Source organism: Myxine glutinosa, chromosome 5 (genome assembly GCF_964187855.1).
Source record: "Myxine glutinosa chromosome 5, kmMyxGlut1.1, whole genome shotgun sequence".
In the NCBI taxonomy this organism is placed as follows: Eukaryota; Metazoa; Chordata; class Myxini; order Myxiniformes; family Myxinidae; genus Myxine; species Myxine glutinosa.
Window position 1 is genome coordinate 3,607,090 of NC_136265.1, and position 27,141 is coordinate 3,634,230.

Here is a 27,141-nt window from a genome sequence, read left to right on the forward strand (position 1 = left end):
GTTCGGGGCCGGGCCACTCCTTCCCCCTCTGACGAGGTGGGGACCCGCCTTTCTTCCCCAACCCTGCCTCGTGGCCAATGGTGGTTGAAGAAAACCGCCCAAAATGCAGTTGGCCATTGAAATGAAATGAAAGGGGATCTACTCTTATTTCACTCGGTGCAATGGAGTATTTAAATTAATGGGAGACACAGCCTTACCCTAAGACACATAATAAGTTATAAGCTACTGAACAGGGGTTTTATCGTGTCCTGCAATGTGGTGTTTATGGAATAACTACCGAGACGCCCTTTTTATCCTTACTCTACGGAGGTATTTACAAGGAATTATTACATTTTACAGAGGGTGATATTTACAACAATTTACTATACAATACAACACAATAAAAAAAACACAATCCTCATATCCACAACAATATAAATCACACTGTTTTAATATAAATCACACTGTTTTAATATAAAGCACACTGCATTAATACAAATCACACTGTATTAATAGAAATCAGACTGTATTAATAGAAATCATACTGTATGAATATAAATCATACTGTTTTAATAGAAATCATACTGTTTTAATATCACAGTGTATTAATAGAGATCATACTGTATTAATAGAAATCATACTGTTTTAATATAAATCATACTGTTTTAATAGAAATCACACTGTTTTAATATCACAGTGTATTAATAGAGATCATACTGTTTTAATAGAAATCACACTGTTTTAATATCACTGTGTATTAATAGAAATCATACTGTATTAATAGAAATCATACTGTATTAATAGAAATCATACTGTTTTAATAGAAATTACACTGTTTTAATATCACAGTAAAGCGCGGCGTTACGCGCGCTGCTTGTGAGCAAGGAGGAAGCGGACAAGCGGTAACATATAAACGTCTTTATTGTAAGACTACACTGTAACACTGTACCGCTCCGGGCTGGGCGCCCGGTGTATATCATGAGGCCACGCCTACCCCTCGGACGTGGCCACCGCCCACTTGGTGCGTGGAATGATGTCACCACGCCAGTGGGCTTTTGTGTCCGCCACACGCGCCCCCCCAGAATTCCCGCGCACCTGGAGGGCCAGTTTGCGGGGCAGACGAATGACCCGGCCGAAGCGCCCCCTGGCGATCGGCGGCGTCCGGGGTGCAGGGATGCCAGGTGGGATGCCCCTGGCTGCTCCTGGGATGGGTGCAGGACCGGGGGGCGGCGTGGCGGCGGGGCTGGGCGGTGCCGGGGTCCGCCCGCAGGAGGGCGGCCCCGACGTGGGGGTCGGGCCACTGGCGGTGGATGGTCCACATCGAGGTGGGCCGGCTTGAGGCGGTCTACCGAAACGCGGTCAGGAGTACCGCCGATGTCCAGGGTGAAGTGCTTCGCCCCGGTCTCCAGCAGGCGGAAAGGCCCGTCGTACGGGGGCCGCAGTGGTGTCCGATGGGCATCGTGGCGGACGAAGACGTACTCCGCCGTGCGAAGCTCCGGGGCGACGTGCGTCGGTGGGTGCCCGTGGCATGCCGTTGGCACCGGGGCGAACCTCTGGGCGGTCTCTTGCAGAGCGGAGCGCTGCTGTGCCGCGGACCATGGTGCCGTGGAGTCGGGGAGGAACTCGCCCGGCACCCGCAGCGGTTGCCCGAAGACCAACTCCGCCGCGGATGCGCGCAGGTCCTCCTTGGGCGCCGTCCGGAGGCCCAGCAGGACCCAGGGGAGCCTGTCGACCCAGCCGCTGTCGCGGAGGGTGGCCCGGAGCGCGGCCTTCAATGAGCGGTGAAATCACTCACACAGGCCGTTAGCCTGGGGGTGGTAGGCCGTGGTTCGGTGCAGCCGGACCCCGAGCCCCTGCGCAACCGCCCCCCAGAGCTCCGAGGTGAACTGGGGGCCGCGGTCGGATGAGATGTCTGAGGGGGCGCCGAACCGGGCGACCCAGGTGGCGATGAAAGCCTGCGCGACATCGGCCGCCGTTGTCGACGCCAAGGGCACGGCCTCCGGCCACCGGGTGGTGCGGTCCACCATGGTGAGGACGTGGGTGAAACCCCGCGAGGGGGGCAGACGTCCCACCAGGTCCACGTGGACGTGGTCAAACCGGCGTTCCGGCACCGTGAACGGGGCCAACGGGGCCTGGGTGTGCCGGTGCACCTTGGCGCGCTGGCACGCGAGGCATGTCCTGGCCCAGCCGCGGACGGCCTTCCGGAGGCCATGCCAGACGAACTTGTCGGCGATCAGCCTTTGGGAGGCCCTCGCGCCCGGGTGGGACAGGCCGTGGATGGCGTCAAACACCTGGCGCTGCCAGCCCGCGGGCACAATGGGGCGAGGACGCCCGAGGGAGACGTCGCACAAGAGGGCCGCACCCATGCCGTCGAACGGCACCTCGGTGACGCGGAGGCCCGTGACGGCGGTCCGCAAGGCCTGGATGTCGGGGTCAGCGGCCTGGTCCGCTGCCATCCGGGCATAGTCGATGCCGAGGTGGACTGCGTGGGCGACGGCCCGGGAAAGGCAATCCGCCACCGGGTTGTCCTTCCCCGCGACGTGCTGGATGTCCGTCGTGTACTCGGACACGGCCGAGAGGTGACGCTGCTGCCGGGCCGACCACGGCTCGGTGACCTTGCCCATCGCGAAGATCAGCGGCTTGTGGTCGACGAAGGCAGTGAACGCCCGGCCCTCGAGCAGATGGCGGAAGTGCCTGACCGCCAAGTGAAGTCCGAGCAACTCGCGGTCGAAGGTACTGTAACGGCGTTCGGGCGGGCGAAGCTGCCGGCTAAAGAACGCCAGCGGTTGCCAAGCTCCACGCACCCATTGCTCGTGCACCGCGCCCACCGCGTAGTCCGAGGCATCGGTGGTGAGGGCGATCGGTGCATCGGGCGCCGGGTGCGCGAACATGGTGGCGTTAGCCAAGGTGAGCTTCGCGCCCGTGAACGCCGTGTCCATCTGCTCGGTCCAGGTAACGTCGCCTTTGCCCGGCTTACCTCGGAGAGCTTCGTGCAGGGGGCGCAGGAGCTGGGCGATACGGGGCAGGAACCGATGGTAAAAGTTCACCATGCCCAGGAACTCCTGCAGCCCTCTGATCGTGCGGGGGCGCGGAAACCCCTTCACCGCCTCCACCTTGGCCGGCAGGGGGACGGCTCCGTGCCTGGTGACACGGTGCCCCAGAAAATCGATTGTGGCGGCGCCGAACCGGCACTTTGCGGGGTTCACAATCAGGCCATGCTGGCCCAGGCGTTCGAAGAGCGTGCGGAGGTGGCGTAGGTGCTCTTCGCGGGACGCGCTGGCGACGAGGATATCGTCCAGGTAGACGTAGACAAAATCCAAGTCGCGCAGGACGCTGTCCATCAGTCGCTGGAACGCCTGAGCCGCATTCTTCAGACCGAAGGGCATGCGCAGGAACTCGAAGAGTCCGAATGGCGTGATGACCGCCGTCTTCGGGACGTCCTCCGGCCTGACGGGGACCTGATGGTAGCCGCGTATGAGGTCCACCTTCGAGAAGAAGGACCTGCCCGCCAAACGGGCGGAAAAGTCCTGAATGTGGGGGACGGGGTAGCGGTCGGGAGTCGTGGCGTCATTGAGACGGCGATAGTCCCCGCACGGTCGCCATCCCCCGCCGGGCTTCGGCACGATGTGCAGCGGCGACGCCCAAGCGCTCTCTGAGCGCCGAACGATGCCGAGTCGCTCCAGGGTAGCGAACCCCGCTTTTGCCACCGCCAGCTTCGTCGGCTCGAGGCGGCGTGCCCGGGCGTAGACCGGTGGCCCGACGGTGGGGATGTGATGGGCCACCCCGTGCTTGACGGCCCCCGCCGAGAAGGTGGGCCGCGTGAGGGCCGGGAAGCCGGCGAGGAGGCGGGTGAATGCGTCCGCTGCCGGAAGCGTACAGACCAACGTGGCCGGAACCGAATCGTTCGGCAAGCCGCTTCGCAAGCCGCTCGTTGAGCTGGGCAACGCACATGCGAGCGAGCTGAACGTCTCGGCCTGGACAAGCCGTCTGCGCTTGACGTCGACCAGGAGCCCATTAGCGCACAGGAAGTCCGCGCCAAGCAGTGCCATGGGCACGTCGGCGGTGACGAACGTCCATCGGAAAACCTGCCCTCCAAACCGCAGAGAGAGGCAGCGTTTTCCGTACGTACGGATGGGCGTCCCGTTCGCGGCAAGCAGCGCGGGGCCCCCACCCGCGGCGTGCTTGTCTGACGTGCCGGCGGGAATGACACTCACCTGTGCTCCCGTGTCGCACAGGTAACGGCGCCCGGAGAAGGTGTCCGTTATGAACAGCAGGCTGCTCGAACGGCCGGCGCTCATCGCCACAATTGAGCGCCGGCCCGGGCGTTTCCCGACCCGTTGAAGGAGCACGGCGGATGACACCGCCGAGCTTCGTGGCCGAACTTGGCGTGGAACCAGCACCAGGTGGTGGAGCTGGAGGAGCGCGGCTGGCTCCGCCAGGCCGGTGGAGTCGACGGGTTTCCCCGCGGTGGCGGTTTTCGCCGCGGCGGTGGGCGGGGCGTGGCGGCGTTCACGAGGTGCGTATCAGCATGCTGCTGAAACTCAGCGTGCTGTAGAAGATGATGCTGTGGAACAGCAGCGTCGAAGGCCGTGACGGCCACGCCAACGCTTGCCCGCGTGTCCGAAGCGGCGAAGTACTTGTCCGCCTCGGCCGCCAATGCTCGGGGTTCCGTTAGCCCGGTCCCGGCCAACGCGAGGCGAACCTGCGCTGGAAGTTGGCGACGGAAAAGCACCCGGAATAGCGAACCGGGGGCTTCGTCGCCCAACAGTGACAGCATATGGTCCATTCGGACCGACGGGCACGTCTCACCGAGCTCGGGGAGATCCAGGAGGCGGTCGGCCCGTGCGTCGTCCGTGAGGCTGAACGTGGCTAGGAGTAGCCGCTTGAGTGCCTCGTACTTGTGGCCGTCCGGTGGGTGGCGAAGGACGGACACCACTCGAGCGGCCGTGCCGGGCCCGAGGGAGGCGACGACATGGCAGTAGCGCAGGTCGTCGTTGGTGAGGCGCCGAAGCTGAAATTGGGCTTCGGCTTGAACGAACCAGACCTCGGCCTGGGCCTCCCAAAATTCGGGAAGTTTAATCGCCATTGACTTGTCGTTGGCCATTGCAATGGCGTCGTGTTCGGAAGGATCGCTATGGCAGATCCAACGTCGAGGGTCACCAGTAAAGCGCGGCGTTACGCGCGCTGCTTGTGAGCAAGGAGGAAGCGGACAAGCGGTAACATATAAACGTCTTTATTGTAAGACTACACTGTAACACTGTACCGCTCCAGGCTGGGCGCCCGGTGTATATCATGAGGCCACGCCTACCCCTCGGACGTGGCCACCGCCCACTTGGTGCGTGGAATGATGTCACCACGCCAGTGGGCTTTTGTGTCCGCCACAACAGTGTATTAATAGAAATCATACTGTTTTAATATCACAGTGTATTAATAGAAATCATACTGTTTTAATATAAATCACACTGTTTTAATATCACAGTGTATTAATAGAAATCATACTGTATTAATAGAAATCATACTGTTTTAATATAAATTACACTGTTTTTTATCACAGTGTATTAATAGAAATCATACTGTATTAATAGAAATCATACTGTTTTAATATAAATCACACTGTTTTAATATCACAGTGTATTAATAGAAATCATACTGTATTGATAGAAATCATACTGTTTTAATATAAATCACACTGTTTTAATATCACAGTGTATGAATAGAAATCATAATGTATTAATAGAAATCATACTGTTTTAATATAAATCACACTGTTTTAATATCACAGTGTATTAATAGAAATCATACTGTATTAATAGAAATCATACTGTTTTAATATAAATCACACTGTTTTAATATCACAGTGTATTAATAGAAATCATACTGTATTAATAGAAATCATACTGTTTTAATATAAATCACACTGTTTTAATATCACAGTGTATTAATAGAAATCATACTGTATTAATAGAAATCATACTGTTTTAATATAAATCACACTGTTTTAATATCACAGTGTATTAATAGAAATCATACTGTATTAATAGAAATCATACTGTTTTAATATAAATCACACTGTTTTAATATCACAGTGTATTCATAGAAATCATACTGTATTCATAGAAATCATACTGTTTTAATATAAATCATACTGTTTTAATATCATACTGTATTAATAGAAATCATACTGTTTTAATATAAATCACACTGTTTTAATATCACAGTGTATTAATAGAAATCATACTGTATTAATAGAAATCATACTGTTTTAATATAAATCACACTGTTTTAATATCACAGTGTATTAATAGAAATCATACTGTATTAATAGAAATCATACTGTTTTAATATAAATCACACTGTTTTAATATCACAGTGTATTAATAGAAATCACACTGTTTTAATATCACAGTGTATTAATAGAAATCATACTGTTTTAATATCACAGTGTATTAATAGAAATCACACTGTTTTAATATCACAGTGTATTAATATAAATCACACTGTTTTAATATCACAGTGTATTAATAGAAATCATACTGTATTAATAGAAATCATACTGTTTTAATATAAATTACACTGTTTTAATATCACAGTGTATTAATAGAAATCATACTGTATTAATAGAAATCATACTGTTTTAATATAAATTACACTGTTTTAATATCACAGTGTATTAATAGAAATCACACTGTTTTAATATCACAGTGTATTAATAGAAATCATACTGTTTTAATATCACAGTGTATTAATAGAAATCACACTGTTTTAATATCACAGTGTATTAATATAAATCACACTGTTTTAATATCACAGTGTATTAATAGAAATCATACTGTATTAATAGAAATCACACTTTTAATATCACAGTGTATTAATAGAAATCATACTGTATTAATAGAAATCATACTGTTTTAATATCACAGTGTATTAATAGAAATCACACTGTTTTAATATCACAGTGTATTAATATAAATCACACTGTTTTAATATCACAGTGTATTAATAGAAATCATACTGTATTAATATAAATCATACTGTTTTAATATAAATCACACCGTTTTAATATCACAGTGTATTAATAGAAATCATACTGTATTAATAGAAATCATAGTTTTAATATAAATTACAATGTTTTAATATCACAGTGTATTAATAGAAATCACACTGTTTTAATATCACAGTGTATTAATAGAAATCATACTGTTTTAATATCACAGTGTATTAATAGAAATCATACTGTTTTAATATAAATCACACTGTTTTAATATCACAGTGTATTAATAGAAATCATACTGTATTAATAGAAATCATACTGTTTTAATATAAATCACACTGTTTTAATATCACAGTGTATTAATAGAAATCATACTGTTTTAATATAAATCACACTGTTTTAATATCACAGTGTATTAATAGAAATCATACTGTTTTAATATAAATCACACTGTTTTAATATCACAGTGTATTAATAGAAATCATACTGTATTAATAGAAATCATACTGTTTTAATATAAATCACACTGTTTTAATATCACAGTGTATTAATAGAAATCATACTGTTTTAATATCACAGTGTATTAATAGAAATCACACTGTTTTAATATCACAGTGTATTAATAGAAATCATACTGTTTTAATATCACAGTGTATTAATAGAAATCATACAGTTTTAATATAAATCACACTGTTTTAATATCACAGTGTATTAATAGAAATCATACTGTATTAATAGAAATCATACTGTTTTAATATAAATCACACTGTTTTAATATCACAGTGTATTAATAGAAATCATACTGTTTTAATATAAATCACACTGTTTTAATATCACAGTGTATTAATAGAAATCATACTGTATTAATAGAAATCATACTGTTTTAATATAAATCACACTGTTTTAATATCACAGTGCATTAATAGAAATCATACTGTATTAATAGAAATCATACTGTTTTAATATAAATCACACTGTTTTAATATCACAGTGTATTAATAGAAATCATACTGTATTAATAGAAATCATACTGTTTTAATATAAATCACACTGTTTTAATATCACAGTGTATTAATAGAAATCATACTGTATTAATAGAAATCATAGTTTTAATATAAATCACACTGTTTTAATATCACAGTGTATTAATAGAAATCATACTGTATTAATAGAAATCATACTGTTTTAATATAAATCACACTGTTTTAATATCACAGTGTATTAATAGAAATCATACTGTATTAATAGAAATCATACTGTTTTAATATAAATCACACTGTTTTAATATCACAGTGTATTAATAGAAATCATACTGTATTAATAGAAATCATAGTTTTAATATAAATCACACTGTTTTAATATCACAGTGTATTAATAGAAATCATACTGTATTAATAGAAATCATACTGTTTTAATATAAATCACACTGTTTTAATATCACAGTGTATTAATAGAAATCATACTGTATTAATAGAAATCATACTGTATTAATAGAAATCATAGTTTTAATATAAATCACACTGTTTTAATATCACAGTGTATTAATAGAAATCATACTGTATTAATAGAAATCATACTGTTTTAATATAAATCACACTGTTTTAATATCACAGTGTATTAATAGAAATCATACTGTATTAATAGAAATCATACTGTTTTAATATAAATCACACTGTTTTAATATCACAGTGTATTAATAGAAATCATAGTTTTAATGTAATCTAATCATACTGTTTTGATGTTTGTGGTTTGACAGCAAGTGCTTGTTTGGATTCATGTTCAGAGCAAAGAGTCATAAAAACTGAAGGAATTCTGCATATGTTCTTCTCCCTTCAATTAGGAGGAAATTTCAAAAGGATTTGTTTGGTGGAGGAGTTGACAGCAGAAGAAGGTCTCGTCTTCATTCCAAAAAATGTGGACATATGTACCCACGTGATATACCGGGGAGGCTTTGATCCACCCACCTTCCCAGAGGGAGCTTTCCCTCATTACAATGTTATTGAGATGCAGAAAAACAGGTTAGTGACAAAAGTACTTCAACAGTTTCCAACCCTTGAATAAAGTTAACAGCAGGTATTGTTATTTTACTCTGAGATTCTTGTTTTACACATGGAGAGCTCATATACAGAAAGCTTAACACATCATCATGCTAAAGTCATACTGAAGCGAACAGTTTGGAACACAGGCAATTGCAACTATGTGATCCTGCACCTACTGAAGTTTACTCATGTACAACTAGTCATGCTATATCCCACAAACTTGTAATGCCCTAACACAGGGGTTCGCAACCCCAGTCATGAACCAAAATAACTAATCCCCCTCAAAATCCCGGTTTTTGAGGTGGGTTTTCACTTCGACAGCGTTTTCTCCGACAATTTTTTATCGTAGCTAGCAGTACCAATTAGGTAGCAATACTATTTAAGTAGAGAGGGGAATGTGATTGCAATTTTTTGGTTGAGGACAAAAGTTTGAGAACCACTGCCCTAACAAGTAAATGATCCCTGTGGGCCTGCATGTTTTCCAAAAAAACATGATACTACAAACTGTACTGGAAAATGAAGGCATTACGAACCAACCAGGCATGAAATATTTCCATTTTTAAAGAATCTGTGACGTCATGTCAAGTTTATAAAAGTTTCTCGACAACGCTTTGGCTCATTGTTTGTTTGTTTGTTTGTTTTTTTCCCACAGCACGAAGAATTTGAAGATTATTCTGTCATTTATGGTTCGTCCGAGGTACGTTCATGCTTATAAACTTCACATTCTGGTTTGTTGAAGAGAAAAGGTATAATATAAAAACATCTGATCACTTCCGAGCACATAGATGAGGAGTACGTCCGTCCGTTGACAAGACTTTACACTCAACTACACATAAATGTAGTGTGTGTGCTACATGTTGGAGTGTGCCGTTCTTCAGACAGAAGATAATGTTTGCTGTCCCTCTCAGCTAACACTCAGTTATGTGTGTTAAATATCCACAGGTACAATTTGATTAGGTCATCGTGTGCAAGTACCTTTGCAAAATTCCAAAATCCTCCCAGAACTCGTGCTAAGGGAAAAGCAATGGTAAATCACCGAGAGTAGCTATTCCTACATGGTATATTGCACATCTCTCAGTAACTCGTCTCTCCAAACATTAATCATACTATGATTCACGTCTGTCTGTGGGAAAATGTTACACGACCTTCTTATACCACAAGCAGATGTACGTTTGTCATGGGTAATCTCAGCTATCGCAGCGAATAGCGAGTAATCTTTGACAAAATGGCGTAGATTTTAACCACTTGGATGAAGAAAACAACTCACTAGAAATCGTTTTTGACCTTTTTTGTGCATAAATCACGTCCCATCTAAATGAGGTTGTTGCAATGAGGGAGTCTAAAGTGTATTAATTACGTACTATTGAAATGTACCTTTCAAATATTTACACCTTTTCAGCCTTTGGACCCGTTTTTGACCCCCTACACTCTTCAGACCTTTTGACTTACAGTACACCTTCAGAAAGTATTCACACCCTTTGACGTTTTTCACATTTTGTTGTGTTACAGACTAGATTTAAAATGGATTAAATGGAGTTTTGTTGACACTCATCAACACATAATACCCCATAATGTTGAAGTGTAATTTTTTATTTTTACAAAATAATTTAAAATGAAAGAGAAATATATAATTTACATAAGTATTCAACCCCGAGTCAACACTTCAAAGAAGCACCTTTGACAGCGATTACAGCTTTGAGTCTTCTTGGGTTTGTCTGTATCAGCTTTTACATCTGGATTTGAGGAGTTTCTCCCATTCTTCCTTTCAGATTTGCTCAAGTTCTGTCAAGCTCGATGGGGAGTGTAGGTGAACAGCAATCTTCAAGTCTTTCACAGATTCTGAATGGGATTCAAGTCTGGGCTTTGGTTGGACCACTCAAGGACTTTCACATTCTTGTTCTGAAGCCATTCCAGTGTTGTTTTGGCTGTATGATTGGGTCATTGTCCTGTTGGAACGTAAATCTTCACCGCAGTCGAAGGTCTTTTCCACTCTGAAGCAGGTTCTCCTCAAGGATTTGCCTGTATTTAGCTCCATTCATTGTTCCCTCTATCCTTACAAGTCTCCCAGTCCCTGCCACTGAAAAGCATCCCCATAGCGTGATGCTGCCACTATCATGCTTCACGGTAGGGATGGCATTATATGGGTGATGATCTGTGCTCGGTTTTTTCCAGACGTAGCGTTTTTCATTCAGGCCAAAGAGTTCCATTTTTGTCTCGTCGGACTACAGAATATTTTGTCTCATGCTCTTGAGTCTTTCACATGCCTTTTTGCAAACTGCAGCAATGCTGTCATGTATCTTTTTCTCAGGAGTGGCTTCTGTCTGGCCACTCTCCCATACAGCCTAGATTTGTGCTGTATAGACTGTTGTCCTTCCAACAAGTTCTCCCATCTCAGACAAGGAACTCTAGTTCTTTTAGAGTGGTCATTGCGTTCTTGGTCACCTCCCAGACCAATGTCCTTTTTGCCTGGTTCCTCAGTTTGGTCGGACGGCCAGCTCTAGGAAGAGTCTGGGTAGTTCCATATTCTTTCCATTTCCTATTGATGGAGCTCACTGTGCTCTTGGGAACTTTCAACACTCGAGAAATTGTTTTATCCCCAGATAAAATTCCCCAGATCTATGCCTCCTCACAATTCTATCTCGTAGTTCTATAGACAGTTCCTTGGAATCCTTGGCAGAGTTTCTGCTCTGACATGCAGCACTGTCAACATGTTTACACACACACACACACACACACACACACACACACACACACCCCAAAACTTTATCACATATAAAACAATAAAAAATCTTAGTGAGGCGACCCAACCATTCAATTTCAAAAAATGAGTTCAAAATCATCCACCTTGGAGGAAATGAATATCTGTTTCGCGGCAGCACTATTCATTCAAGAAAACGTAACGGGCAAACAACACCAGAAGAAGAAAAAACCAGGCTCCACAAATAGAAACCAAATTCCACCTTGGAGACAGAGATTAGACACACAGAGAAAGCAACTGCGGAAGGAAGTAGGACAAATACAGCAGTTCAGGAAGGGAAACAGATACCCAGAACGAAAAAAGAGAATCCAAAGAATAAAAAACAAACACAAAATCGAAGACAAAGACCTCTAGTGCGGGTGCTGAAAACAAACACAAAATAGTAGCAACAGTAGCAACCTTTTGAAACAGTAGCAACTGCTATTTAACAGCAACACAAAACTGAAAGGGAGGAAACCCGGGGTGTATTCAGGTACTAAGCAGCTTGCTAGCGCTTGCCAAGCCAGCCATTCCATATCAACTGTTTTGAATAGAGTGCTTGCTCGAATGCTTAAACCACTTGGTGAGCACTCCACAAGAAAGTTGGTAAATGAACACACCACCGATGTTATTGATGCCCGACCCTAGATCTAATGTAATCTACATACCACAGAGAGAATAATAATGTTACATTTGTGGGGGGTAGGTATGGAATACCTTAGGAAAGTTCAGAATGTGTAGGTTTTAGTATGGACCATGTGACGCGAAGAAGGAGAAGCCCATCTCGATGTCCATAAGCAGGGTAAATGTTCAGGTTAAGAGTGTTTGCATGTCGCCAAAAGAAGGGTGGTTTTGTGATAATTAATTATAAGGATTATGTTAACTAGCTGAATGCAACTGGCATTGCCTAGGTTCTTTTTGAATGAATTTAATCTTCTGTACTGTAAAAGGAATAAAACATGGCCTTGCGAAGCAGCGGAGTAAGACCTTCCTTGCCGCGGCCGCATTTCGTTCATTTACGACTATAATTCAGCTTTTACTCACGGCCGTAGAAGAGTGACTACTATAATTCAGCTCAGCTTTTAATTGCGAAATGGGCCCAGCCCGGCCGAGGTGGCCTTGACCGGCCTCGCCACCTAGCCTATAACCTTCCCGGGTCCCGTCCTGACATTTTTTGTTTCAGAGGTTTCCTCCTATCTTTCACCGTTCAGGAGATTAGCGCATGCAGACAAACAAACAAACAAACAAAAACTTTATTTTATATATATACTATATAATATATATATATATATATATATATATATATATATATATATATATATATATATATATATATATATATATATATATATATATATATATATATATATATATATACTATATAATATATATATATATATATATATATATATATATATATATATATGTATATATGTATATATATATATATATATGTATATATATATATATGTATATATATATATATGTATATATATATATGTATATATATATGTATATATATATATATATATGTATATATATATATATATGTATATATATATATATATATGTATATATATATATATATATGTATATATATATATATATATATATATATATATATATATATATATATATATATATATATATTCCCAGTATGTATTGCCTCCCTGTGATTTTTCCCTAATGTTCCTAGAAAACTCAGCCGGCCAGGCAATGGGCTCCATTAGCCAACCACGCGGCCAGGTCTGACAGAAACGGCATTTGCCAATCGGCAAGGGAACCCCGCCATCCGAATATTCACAAACAGAGATTAGACTTTGCCTCCCGACGACCTGTGATGGGGAGGCCACGTCTCAACCTTCATCAATGGGCGTCAAGCAAGGCCGTCAGGCCCCGCCCCTAAGAAGACGATGCTCGTGGCCATGGACTGATGTAAAGGGACGTCGGTGATTGGACAGTGTGACGTCAGTGGTGGAACATTCGAGAGCTAGGAGAGCAAAAAGAAGCAGTCTCGCCATCTTGGTCTCTTCTGGTGCTGCCATTCATCGAAGGTGGTCACATTCTTTTCTGGTGCTGGCATTCGTCAAAGGTGGTCCCACTCTCTTCTGGTGCTGGCATTCATTGAAGGCGGTCGCACTCTCTTCTGGTGCTGGCATTCTCGAAGGCGGTCGCACTCTCTTCTGGTTCTGGCATTCGTTGAAGGCGGTCACACTCTCTTTTGTGCTGGCGTTCATTGGAGGCAGTCACATTTTCTCTCGTTATGGCTATCGGCTCCAGTGGGCGCTGTTGTCTCGGGTGCACTGGTGAGGAGACGTGTCGGAGCATTGGAAGTTTTGCAACGTCGGAGGAGGGGGTGTTGTTGACTGTGGTGCTTTTCGGGTAAGGGGAGAGCCGCGTCTCGCTTGGCGGTGGAAGCGAGAAAGGGCCGGTTGGCTGCTTGTTCATGCCTGGGCGTTTTCGGTGCCATTTGTTGGTGCGCTTCCCACACGGTGGTTTGGAGGCGACGAACGCCAACCCCCCTTATTGAGACTATAGTTAAGTGCCGGAGGGCAGGAACATCATTTATCTTTATTTAATCTTTCCCCTTGTTTGTATACGAGTCTGAATGGAGATGTCTCAATTAGGAATAATAGTTTTTACCTCGCCTTTCATTTTTGTCTCTTGCATTTAGTTTTATTAAACCCATTATTTATTGCATTTCTTTGTCGTGCCTGTATATTCGTTTCTGTGTCTGCGGGGATAGGATAACCCCTGCCTGCTGGCCGTCCGATCAGATAAGGCTTCAGGCCCTTTCCCGCGAATGAAAAGATAATCCCGCCAAGTTTGAAATACGCCTCGGAGTTAAAGCTCATTTCGGTCATCTGTCACAAAAGGGGTCTCAACCCTGGGGACACGACAATAACATGACTCTCCCTGCCTCCCCCATAGGGAAAGGGTACACTCGTACTTGAAAATTGAAAAAAGCGAAGAACTAAATTATCCACCACCTGGGTAGATTATAAGAAAGCTTATGACAGTGTCCCACATTCGTGGATGATAAAATGCATGCAAATATACAAAATCAATCCCCAAATAATCAAACTGCTTGAGAAAGCAAGGGAGCTCTGGAATACCACATTGATATCACAGCATTCATAAGGGAATATCGAAATAACAGATGTGAAGATATGGCATGGAATCTTCCAGGGAGACAGTCTCCCCCCACCCCCCCCCCCCCCTTCTGTTTTGTCTGGCTTTGGACCCACTAAGTAACCTCATCAATGAACAAAGACACGGATACACCTTAACAACCAATAGACGAACATCCAAAGAAATAGGAAAGGTGACACATCTACTAAACATGGATGATTTAAAACTCTTCACACCAAATGATGAAAAATTGACAGAACAACGAAAACAAGTAAAACGGTTTTCCAAGGAGATTCAAATGGAATTTGGACTAGACAGGTGCGCCAAGTGCACATTTGTACAAGCTAAACCAACAAAAAAAGACAACGTAAATATTGACCTTGAAACACAAAAATACAGCAGTTAGAAAACGAAGGATCACACAAATACCTTTGGAGTAGAGGAGGGCCACCAAATAGGTCACAAACAAATGCACAAAACAATCGCCAAAGAATACTTACGTAGAACGAAGCTGATACTGAAAACATACCTCTCCCCAAGAAACAAAATCAAAGCCATAAACCAGCTCGCAGTACCAGTGTTCTGATATAGCTGTGGAATAATAAACTGGGCCCAATCAGAAATCAACAAGTTAGACATCACAACGAGAAAACTCCTTACCATCCACAAAATGTTTTACACTGTGTGTGTTAAATGTTAAGAGTGTGTTTGTTAAATGTTAAGTGTGTGTGTGTGTGTGTGTGTGTGTGTGTGTGTGTGTGTGTGTGTGTGTGTGTGTGTGTGTGTGTGTGTGTGTGTGTGTGTGTGTGTGTGTGTGTGTGTGTGTGTGTGTGTGTGTGTGTGTGTGTGTGTGTGTGTGTGTGTGTGTGTGTGTGTGTGTGTGTAGCCTTTTCTTTGACTTACACACATTCCATACCTCTTGGGCAATGTCCAACAAATTTTGTACATGTGCTGTGGGTACCCAGGGTCAGTTCCTCCACATATTAGTTTCGTTGTAAACATTGTGACATGTTTTTATTAATGACAATGTGAAGTCGATTGTCATTTTCAATGAAAGCTTAGTCTGTCGATGTCCTTACACTTAATATATCTTTTGTTTAACAGTGTGACAGCTGACGAAGCCTCAGTTAATTTCACACAAAAAGTGCTGAAATTTTGCCAGTATCACAGCATCAGTGGTTTGGATTTTCTTTGGAGTGATGAGTTCAACAACACACCCGGTTTTGACCCAGTGATCAAGGTATGATGTGGATCTGACAGTACCGATAATATTCATATTTGTGCATCTCTGATCTACGTTTCATTTTGATTCATGTCGAAAACCACAAATACACAGAATACTTTTACGGGCCACCACATCCACAATAACCAGACCCACATCTGCCTGGACCGGTGGTTTCTGTGGGTCAATAACTGACATACCAAGTGAGCCGCTTCTCCATCTCTGGATGTGAACGACCTATGGAAAATGTGTCCGGAGCGGAATATGGCCCAAAGAGCTAAAGCTCACAAACACCTTGTGTAACGGCTGAGAGTACATAAAACGAGTGTTGTGTTTAAGAGAGGATACTTGTGGACCGATTCAACAACGACACTTGGTCTTGAAGGATGGATCAAAATCTCAGTGAATCGTTTGTCTTCCTCTAATGTGTGTGACAACTATAGGTAGACCATAAAACCATGATATAATGTTATTTTTCAGATTTTGCATAAAATAATATCTGAATGAACAATAGTTTATCTCAGTTTTTCTGATTTGAAATTCAAATTTAAAAGAAAACGCCCAACACATTCCGTTATTGTAAAACATCGTGTGGAGAAAGAGCAGAAATAATGATTAAATCGACACATTCTCTTATTATTAAACATCATGTGGAGAAAGAGCAGAAATAATGATTAAATCGTCACATTCTCTTATTATTAAACATCGTGTGGAGAAAGAGCAGAAATAATGATTAAATCGACACATTCTCTTATTATTAAACATCGTGTGGAGAAAGAGCAGAAATAATGATTAAATCGACACATTCTCTTATTATTAAACATCTTGTGGAGAAATAGCAGAAATAATGATTAAATCGTCACATTCTCTTATTATTAAACATCATGTGGAGAAATAGCAGAAATAATGATTAAATCGACACATTCTCTTATTATTAAACATCATGTGGAGAAAGAGCAGAAATAATGATTAAATCGACACATTCTCTTATTATTAAACATCATGTGGAGAAAGCAGAAATAATGATTAAATCGTCACATTCTCTTATTATTAAACATCATGTGGAGAAAGAGCAGAAATAATGATTAAATCGTCACATTCTCTTATTATTAAACATCATGTGGAGAAAGAGCAGAAATAATGATTAAATCGACACATTCTCTTATTATTAAACATCATGTGGAGAAAGAGCAGAAATAATGATTAAATCGACACATTCTCTTATTATTAAACATCATGTGGAGAAAGAGCAGAAATAATGATTAAATCGTCACATTCTCTTATTATTAAACATCATGTGGAGAAAGCAGAAATAATGATTAAATCGACACATTCTCTTATTATTAAACATCATGTGGAGAAAGAGCAGAAATAATGATTAAATCGACACATTCTCTTATTATTAAACATCATGTGGAGAAAGAGCAGAAATAATGATTAAATCGACACATTCTCTTATTATTAAACATCATGTGGAGAAAGAGCAGAAATAATGATTAAATCGTCACATTCTCTTATTATTAAACATCGTGTGGAGAAATAGCAGAAATAATGATTAAATCGTCACATTCTCTTATTATTAAACATCTTGTGGAGAAATAGCAGAAATAATGATTAAATCGTCACATTCTCTTATTATTAAACATCTTGTGGAGAAATAGCAGAAATAATGATTAAATCGTCGCATTCTCTTATTATTAAACATCATGTGGAGAAAGAGCAGAAATAATGATTAAATCGACACATTCTCTTATTATTAAACATCATGTGGAGAAAGCAGAAATAATGATTAAATCGACACATTCGCTTATTATTAAACATCATATGGAGAAATAGCAGAAATAATGATTAAATCGTCACATTCTCTTATTATTAAACATCTTGTGGAGAAATAGCAGAAATAATGATTAAATCGTCACATTCTCTTATTATTAAACATCTTGTGGAGAAATAGCAGAAATAATGATTAAATCGACACTTTCTCTTATTATTAAACATCATGTGGAGAAAGAGCAGAAATAATGATCAAATCGACACATTCGCTTATTATTAAACATCGTGTGGAGAAAGCAGAAATAATGATTAAATCGTCACATTCTCTTATTATTAAACATCGTGTGGAGAAATAGCAGAAATAATGATTAAATCGTCACATTCTCTTATTATTAAACATCTTGTGGAGAAATAGCAGAAATAATGATTAAATCGTCACATTCTCTTATTATTAAACATCATGTGGAGAAAGCAGAAATAATGATTAAATCGACACATTCGCTTATTATTAAACATCATATGGAGAAATAGCAGAAATAATGATTAAATCGTCACATTCTCTTATTATTAAACATCATGTGGAGAAAAAGCAGAAATAATGATTAAATCGACACATTCTCTTATTATTAAACATCATGTGGAGAAATAGCAGAAATAATGATTAAATCGTCAAATTCTCTTATTATTAAACATCTTGTGGAGAAATAGCAGAAATAATGATTAAATCGACACATTCTCTTATTATTAAACATCATGTGGAGAAAGAGCAGAAATAATGATTAAATCGTCACATTCTCTTATTATTAAACATCTTGTGGAGAAATAGCAGAAATAATGATTAAATCGTCACATTCTCTTATTATTAAACATCGTGTGGAGAAATAGCAGAAATAATGATTAAATCGTCACATTCTCTTATTATTAAACATCATGTGGAGAAAGCAGAAATAATGATTAAATCGTCACATTCTCTTATTATTAAACATCTTGTGGAGAAAGAGCAGAAATAATGATTAAATCGTCACATTCTCTTATTATTAAACATCATGTGGAGAAAGAGCAGAAATAATGATTAAATCGTCACATTCTCTTATTATTAAACATCTTGTGGAGAAATAGCAGAAATAATGATTAAATCGTCACATTCTCTTATTATTAAACATCGTGTGGAGAAATAGCAGAAATAATGATTAAATCGTCACATTCTCTTATTATTAAACATCATGTGGAGAAAGCAGAAATAATGATTAAATCGTCACATTCTCTTATTATTAAACATCGTGTGGAGAAATAGCAGAAATAATGATTAAATCGTCACATTCTCTTATTATTAAACATCGTGTGGAGAAATAGCAGAAATAATGATTAAATCGTCACATTCTCTTATTATTAAACATCGTGTGGAGAAATAGCAGAAATAATGATTAAATCGTCACATTCTCTTATTATTAAACATCGTGTGGAGAAAGCAGAAATAATGATTAAATCGTCACATTCTCTTATTATTAAACATCGTGTGGAGAAATAGCAGAAATAATGATTAAATCGTCACATTCTCTTATTATTAAACATCGTGTGGAGAAATAGCAGAAATAATGATTAAATCGTCACATTCTCTTATTATTAAACATCGTGTGGAGAAATAGCAGAAATAATGATTAAATCGTCACATTCTCTTATTATTAAACATCGTGTGGAGAAAGCAGAAATAATGATTAAATCGTCACATTCTCTTATTATTAAACATCGTGTGGAGAAATAGCAGAAATAATGATTAAATCGTCACATTCTCTTATTATTAAACATCATGTGGAGAAATAGCAGAAATAATGATTAAATCGTCACATTCTCTTATTATTAAACATCGTGTGGAGAAAGCAGAAATAATGATTAAATCGTCACATTCTCTTATTATTAAACATCGTGTGGAGAAATAGCAGAAATAATGATTAAATCGACACATTCTCTTATTATTAAACATCGTGTGGAGAAATAGCAGAAATAATGATTAAATCGACACATTCTCTTATTATTAAACATCTTGTGGAGAAATAGCAGAAATAATGATTAAATCGACACATTCTCTTATTATTAAACATCGTGTGGAGAAATAGCAGAAATAATGATTAAATCGTCACATTCTCTTATTATTAAACATCATGTGGAGAAATAGCAGAAATAATGATTAAATCGTCACATTCTCTTATTATTAAACATCGTGTGGAGAAAGCAGAAATAATGATTAAATCGTCACATTCTCTTATTATTAAACATCGTGTGGAGAAATAGCAGAAATAATGATTAAATCGACACATTCTCTTATTATTAAACATCTTGTGGAGAAATAGCAGAAATAATGATTAAATCGACACATTCTCTTATTATTAAACATCGTGTGGAGAAATAGCAGAAATAATGATTAAATCGACACATTCTCTTATTATTAAACATCATGTGGAGAAAAAGCAGAAATAATGATTAAATCGACACATTCTCTTGTTATTAAACATCATGTGGAGAAAGCAGAAATAATGATTAAATTGTCACATTCTCTTATTAATTAAACATCATGTGGAGAAAGCAGAAATAATGATTAAATTGTCACATTCTCTTATTATTAAACATCGTGTGGAGAAATAGCAGAAATAATGATTAAATCGTCACATTCTCTTATTATTAAACATCGTGTGGAGAAAGCAGAAATAATGATTAAATCGTCACATTCTCTTATTATTAAACATCGTGTGGAGAAATAGCAGAAATAATGATTAAATCGACACATTCTCTTATTATTAAACATCGTGTGGAGAAATAGCAGAAATAATGATTAAATCGTCACATTCTCTTATTATTAAACATCGTGTGGAGAAAGCAGAAATAATGATTAAATCGTCACATTCTCTTATTATTAAACATCATGTGGAGAAATAGCAGAAATAATGATTAAATCGACACATTCTCTTATTATTAAACATCATGTGGAGAAAAAGCAGAAATAATGATTAAATCGACACATTCTCTTGTTATTAAACATCATGTGGAGAAAGCAGAAATAATGATTAAATTGTCACATTCTCTTATTATTAAACATCTTGTGGAGAAATAGCAGAAATAATGATTAAATCGACACATTCTCTTATTATTAAACATCGTGTGGAGAAATAGCAGAAATAATGATTAAATCGTCACATTCTCTTATTATTAAACATCGTGTGGAGAAATAGCAGAAATAATGATTAAATCGTCACATTCTCTTATTATTAAACATCTTGTGGAGAAATAGCAGAAATAATGATTAAATCGACACATTCTCTTATTATTAAACATCATGTGGAGAAAGCAGAAATAATGATTAAATCGTCACATTCTCTTATTATTAAACATCGTGTGGAGAAAGCAGAAATAATGATTAAATCGACACATTCTCTTATTATTAAACATCGTGTGGAGAAAGCAGAAATAATGATTAAATCGTCACATTCTCTTATTATTAAACATCATGTGGAGAAATAGCAGAAATAATGATTAAATCGACACATTCTCTTATTATTAAACATCGTGTGGAGAAAGCAGAAATAATGATTAAATCGTCACATTCTCTTATTATTAAACATCGTGTGGAGAAATAGCAGAAATAATGATTAAATCGACACATTCTCTTATTATTAAACATCATGTGGAGAAAAAGCAGAAATAATGATTAAATCGACACATTCTCTTGTTATTAAACATCATGTGGAGAAAGCAGAAATAATGATTAAATTGTCACATTCTCTTATTAATTAAACATCATGTGGAGAAAGCAGAAATAATGATTAAATTGTCACATTCTCTTATTATTAAACATCATGTGGAGAAAGCAGAAATAATGATTAAATCGACACATTCTCTTATTATTAAACATCATGTGGAGAAAGCAGAAATAATGATTAAATCGTCACATTCTCTTATTATTAAACATCGTGTGGAGAAAAAGCAGAAATAATGATTAAATCGTCACATTCTCTTATTAATTAAACATCGTGTGGAGAAAGAGCAGAAATAATGATTAAATCGACACATTCTCTTATTATTAAACATCATGTGGAGAAAGAGCAGAAATAATGATTAAATCGTCACATTCTCTTATTATTAAACATCATGTGGAGAAACAGCAGAAATAATGATTAAATCGTCACATTCTCTTATTATTAAACATCATGTGGAGAAACAGCAGAAATAATGATTAAATCGTCACATTCTCTTATTATTAAACATCATGTGGAGAAACAGCAGAAATAATGATTAAATCGTCACATTCTCTTATTATTAAACATCATGTGGCGAAACAGCAGAAATAATGATTAAATCGTCACATTCTCTTATTATTAAACATCATGTGGAGAAATAGCAGAAATAATGATTAAATCGTCACATTCTCTTATTATTAAACATCGTGTGGAGAAATAGCAGAAATAATGATTAAATCGTCACATTCTCTTATTATTAAACATCTTGTGGAGAAATAGCAGAAATAATGATTAAATCGTCACATTCTCTTATTATTAAACATCTTGTGGAGAAATAGCAGAAATAATGATTAAATCGTCACATTCTCTTATTATTAAACATCGTGTGGAGAAATAGCAGAAATAATGATTAAATCGTCACATTCTCTTATTATTAAACATCATGTGGCGAAACAGCAGAAATAATGATTAAATCGTCACATTCTCTTATTATTAAACATCGTGTGGAGAAATAGCAGAAATAATGATTAAATCGTCACATTCTCTTATTATTAAACATCTTGTGGAGAAATAGCAGAAATAATGATTAAATCGTCACATTCTCTTATTATTAAACATCGTGTGGAGAAATAGCAGAAATAATGATTAAATCGACACATTCTCTTATTATTAAACATCATGTGGAGAAAGAGCAGAAATAATGATTAAATCGTCACATTCTCTTATTATTAAACATCATGTGGAGAAACAGCAGAAATAATGATTAAATCGTCACATTCTCTTATTATTAAACATCATGTGGAGAAACAGCAGAAATAATGATTAAATCGTCACATTCTCTTATTATTAAACATCATGTGGAGAAACAGCAGAAATAATGATTAAATCGTCACATTCTCTTATTATTAAACATCATGTGGCGAAACAGCAGAAATAATGATTAAATCGTCACATTCTCTTATTATTAAACATCATGTGGAGAAATAGCAGAAATAATGATTAAATCGTCACATTCTCTTATTATTAAACATCGTGTGGAGAAATAGCAGAAATAATGATTAAATCGTCACATTCTCTTATTATTAAACATCTTGTGGAGAAATAGCAGAAATAATGATTAAATCGTCACATTCTCTTATTATTAAACATCTTGTGGAGAAATAGCAGAAATAATGATTAAATCGTCACATTCTCTTATTATTAAACATCGTGTGGAGAAATAGCAGAAATAATGATTAAATCGTCACATTCTCTTATTATTAAACATCATGTGGCGAAACAGCAGAAATAATGATTAAATCGTCACATTCTCTTATTATTAAACATCGTGTGGAGAAATAGCAGAAATAATGATTAAATCGTCACATTCTCTTATTATTAAACATCTTGTGGAGAAATAGCAGAAATAATGATTAAATCGTCACATTCTCTTATTATTAAACATCGTGTGGAGAAATAGCAGAAATAATGATTAAATCGACACATTCTCTTATTATTAAACATCATGTGGAGAAAGAGCAGAAATAATGATTAAATCGTCACATTCTCTTATTATTAAACATCATGTGGAGAAATAGCAGAAATAACGATTAAATCGTCACATTCTCTTATTATTAAACATCGTGTGGAGAAAGAGCAGAAATAATGATTAAATCGACACATTCTCTTATTATTAAACATCGTGTGCAGAAAGAGCAGAAATAATGATTAAATCGACACATTCTCTTATTATTAAACATCATGTGGAGAAAGCAGAAATAATGATTAAATCGACACATTCTCTTATTATTAAACATCATGTGGAGAAAAAGCAGAAATAATGATTAAATCGACACATTCTCTTATTATTAAACATCGTGTGGAGAAAGAGCAGAAATAATGATTAAATCGTCACATTCTCTTATTATTAAACATCGTGTGGAGAAAGAGCAGAAATAATGATTAAATCGTCACATTCTCTTATTATTAAACATCGTGTGGAGAAAGAGCAGAAATAATGATTAAATCGACACATTCTCTTATTATTAAACATCGTGTGCAGAAAGAGCAGAAATAATGATTAAATCGACACATTCTCTTATTATTAAACATCGTGTGGAGAAATAGCAGAAATAATGATTAAATCGACACATTCTCTTATTATTAAACATCATGTGGAGAAAGAGCAGAAATAATGATTAAATCGTCACATTCTCTTATTATTAAACATCGTGTGGAGAAAGAGCAGAAATAATGATTAAATCGTCACATTCTCTTATTATTAAACATCGTGTGGAGAAAGAGCAGAAATAATGATTAAATCGACACATTCTCTTATTATTAAACATCGTGTGCAGAAAGAGCAGAAATAATGATTAAATCGACACATTCTCTTATTATTAAACATCATGTGGAGAAAGCAGAAATAATGATTAAATCGACACATTCTCTTATTATTAAACATCATGTGGAGAAATAGCAGAAATAATGATTAAATCGACACATTCTCTTATTATTAAACATCATGTGGAGAAACAGCAGAAATAATGATTAAATCGTCACATTCTCTTATTATTAAACATCATGTGGAGAAACAGCAGAAATAATGATTAAATCGTCACATTCTCTTATTATTAAACATCGTGTGGAGAAAGCAGAAATAATGATTAAATCGACACATTCTCTTATTATTAAACATCATGTGGAGAAACAGCAGAAATAATGATTAAATCGACACATTCTCTTATTATTAAACATCATGTGGAGAAACAGCAGAAATAATGATTAAATCGTCACATTCTCTTATTATTAAACATCGTGTGGAGAAAGCAGAAATAATGATTAAATCGACACATTCTCTTATTATTAAACATCATGTGGAGAAAGCAGAAATAATGATTAAATTGTCACATTCTCTTATTATTAAACATCGTGTGGAGAAAGCAGAAATAATGATTAAATCGACACATTCTCTTATTATTAAACATCATGTGGAGAAAGTAGAAATAATGATTAAATCGACACATTCTCTTATTATTAAACATCATGTGGAGAAATAGCAGAAATAATGATTAAATCGACACATTCTCTTATTATTAAACATCGTGTGGAGAAAGCAGAAATAATGATTAAATCGACACATTCTCTTATTATTAAACATCATGTGGAGAAATAGCAGAAATAATGATTAAATCGACACATTCTCTTATTATTAAACATCTTGTGGAGAAAGCAGAAATAATGATTAAATCGACACATTCTCTTATTATTAAACATCATGTGGAGAAATAGCAGAAATAATGATTAAATCGACACATTCTCTTATTATTAAACATCATGTGGAGAAATAGCAGAAATAATGATTAAATCGACACATTCTCTTATTATTAAACATCATGTGGAGAAATAGCAGAAATAATGATTAAATCGACACATTCTCTTATTATTAAACATCATGTGGAGAAATAGCAGAAATAATGATTAAATCGACACATTCTCTTATTATTAAACATCATGTGGAGAAATAGCAGAAATAATGATTAAATCGACACATTCTCTTATTATTAAACATCATGTGGAGAAATAGCAGAAATAATGATTAAATCGACACAGTCTCTTATTATTAAACATCTTGTGGAGAAAGCAGAAATAATGATTAAATCGACACATTCTCTTATTATTAAACATCATGTGGAGAAATAGCAGAAATAATGATTAAATCGACACATTCTCTTATTATTAAACATCATGTGGAGAAATAGCAGAAATAATGATTAAATCGACACATTCTCTTATTATTAAACATCATGTGGAGAAATAGCAGAAATAATGATTAAATCGACACATTCTCTTATTATTAAACATCATGTGGAGAAATAGCAGAAATAATGATTAAATCGACACATTCTCTTATTATTAAACATCATGTGGAGAAAGCAGAAATAATGATTAAATCGACACATTCTCTTATTATTAAACATCATGTGGAGAAAGCAGAAATAATGATTAAATCGACACATTCTCTTATTATTAAACATCATGTGGAGAAATAGCAGAAATAATGATTAAATCGACACATTCTCTTATTATTAAACATCATGTGGAGAAAGCAGAAATAATGATTAAATCGTCACATTCTCTTATTATTAAACATCATGTGGAGAAACAGCAGTAATAATGATTAAATCGACACATTCTCTTATTATTAAACATCATGTGGAGAAAGAGCAGAAATAATGATTAAATCGTCACATTCTCTTATTATTAAACATCTTGTGGAGAAAGAGCAGAAATAATGATTAAATCGTCACATTCTCTTATTATTAAACATCATGTGGAGAAAGAGCAGAAATAATGATTAAATCGACACATTCTCTTATTATTAAACATCATGTGGAGAAATAGCAGAAATAATGATTAAATCGTCACATTCTCTTATTATTAAACATCTTGTGGAGAAAGAGCAGAAATAATGATTAAATTGTCACATTCTCTTATTATTAAACATCTTGTGGAGAAATAGCAGAAATAATGATTAAATTGTCACATTCTCTTATTATTAAACATCTTGTGGAGAAATAGCAGAAATAATGATTAAATTGTCACATTCTCTTATTATTAAACATCTTGTGGAGAAAGAGCAGAAATAATGATTAAATCGACACATTCTCTTATTATTAAACATCATGTGGAGAAATAGCAGAAATAATGATTAAATCGTCACATTCTCTTATTATTAAACATCATGTGGAGAAAGAGCAGAAATAATGATTAAATCGACACATTCTCTTATTATTAAACATCATGTGGAGAAACAGCAGTAATAATGATTAAATCGACACATTCTCTTATTATTAAACATCATGTGGAGAAACAGCAGTAATAATGATTAAATCGACACATTCTCTTATTATTAAACATCATGTGGAGAAACAGCAGTAATAATGATTAAATCGACACATTCTCTTATTATTAAACATCTTGTGGAGAAAGAGCAGAAATAATGATTAAATCGACACATTCTCTTATTATTAAACATCATGTGGAGAAAGAGCAGAAAT

At 37.7% G+C, this 27,141-nt stretch overlaps 1 protein-coding gene across 1 annotated transcript in view; it reads left to right on the forward strand.

The window, feature by feature from the left end:
- Nucleotides 1–27,141, forward strand: part of LOC137428762 (chitinase-3-like protein 1) — a 218,380-nt gene that overhangs the window by 15,940 nt on the left and 175,299 nt on the right. Inside the window, exons 4-6 of the mRNA XM_068118658.2 lie at nt 8,811–8,988; nt 9,662–9,706; nt 15,983–16,118. Of these exons, the coding sequence (XP_067974759.2) occupies nt 8,811–8,988; nt 9,662–9,706; nt 15,983–16,118 (359 nt within the window). The remainder of the gene's footprint in view (nt 1–8,810; nt 8,989–9,661; nt 9,707–15,982; nt 16,119–27,141) is intronic.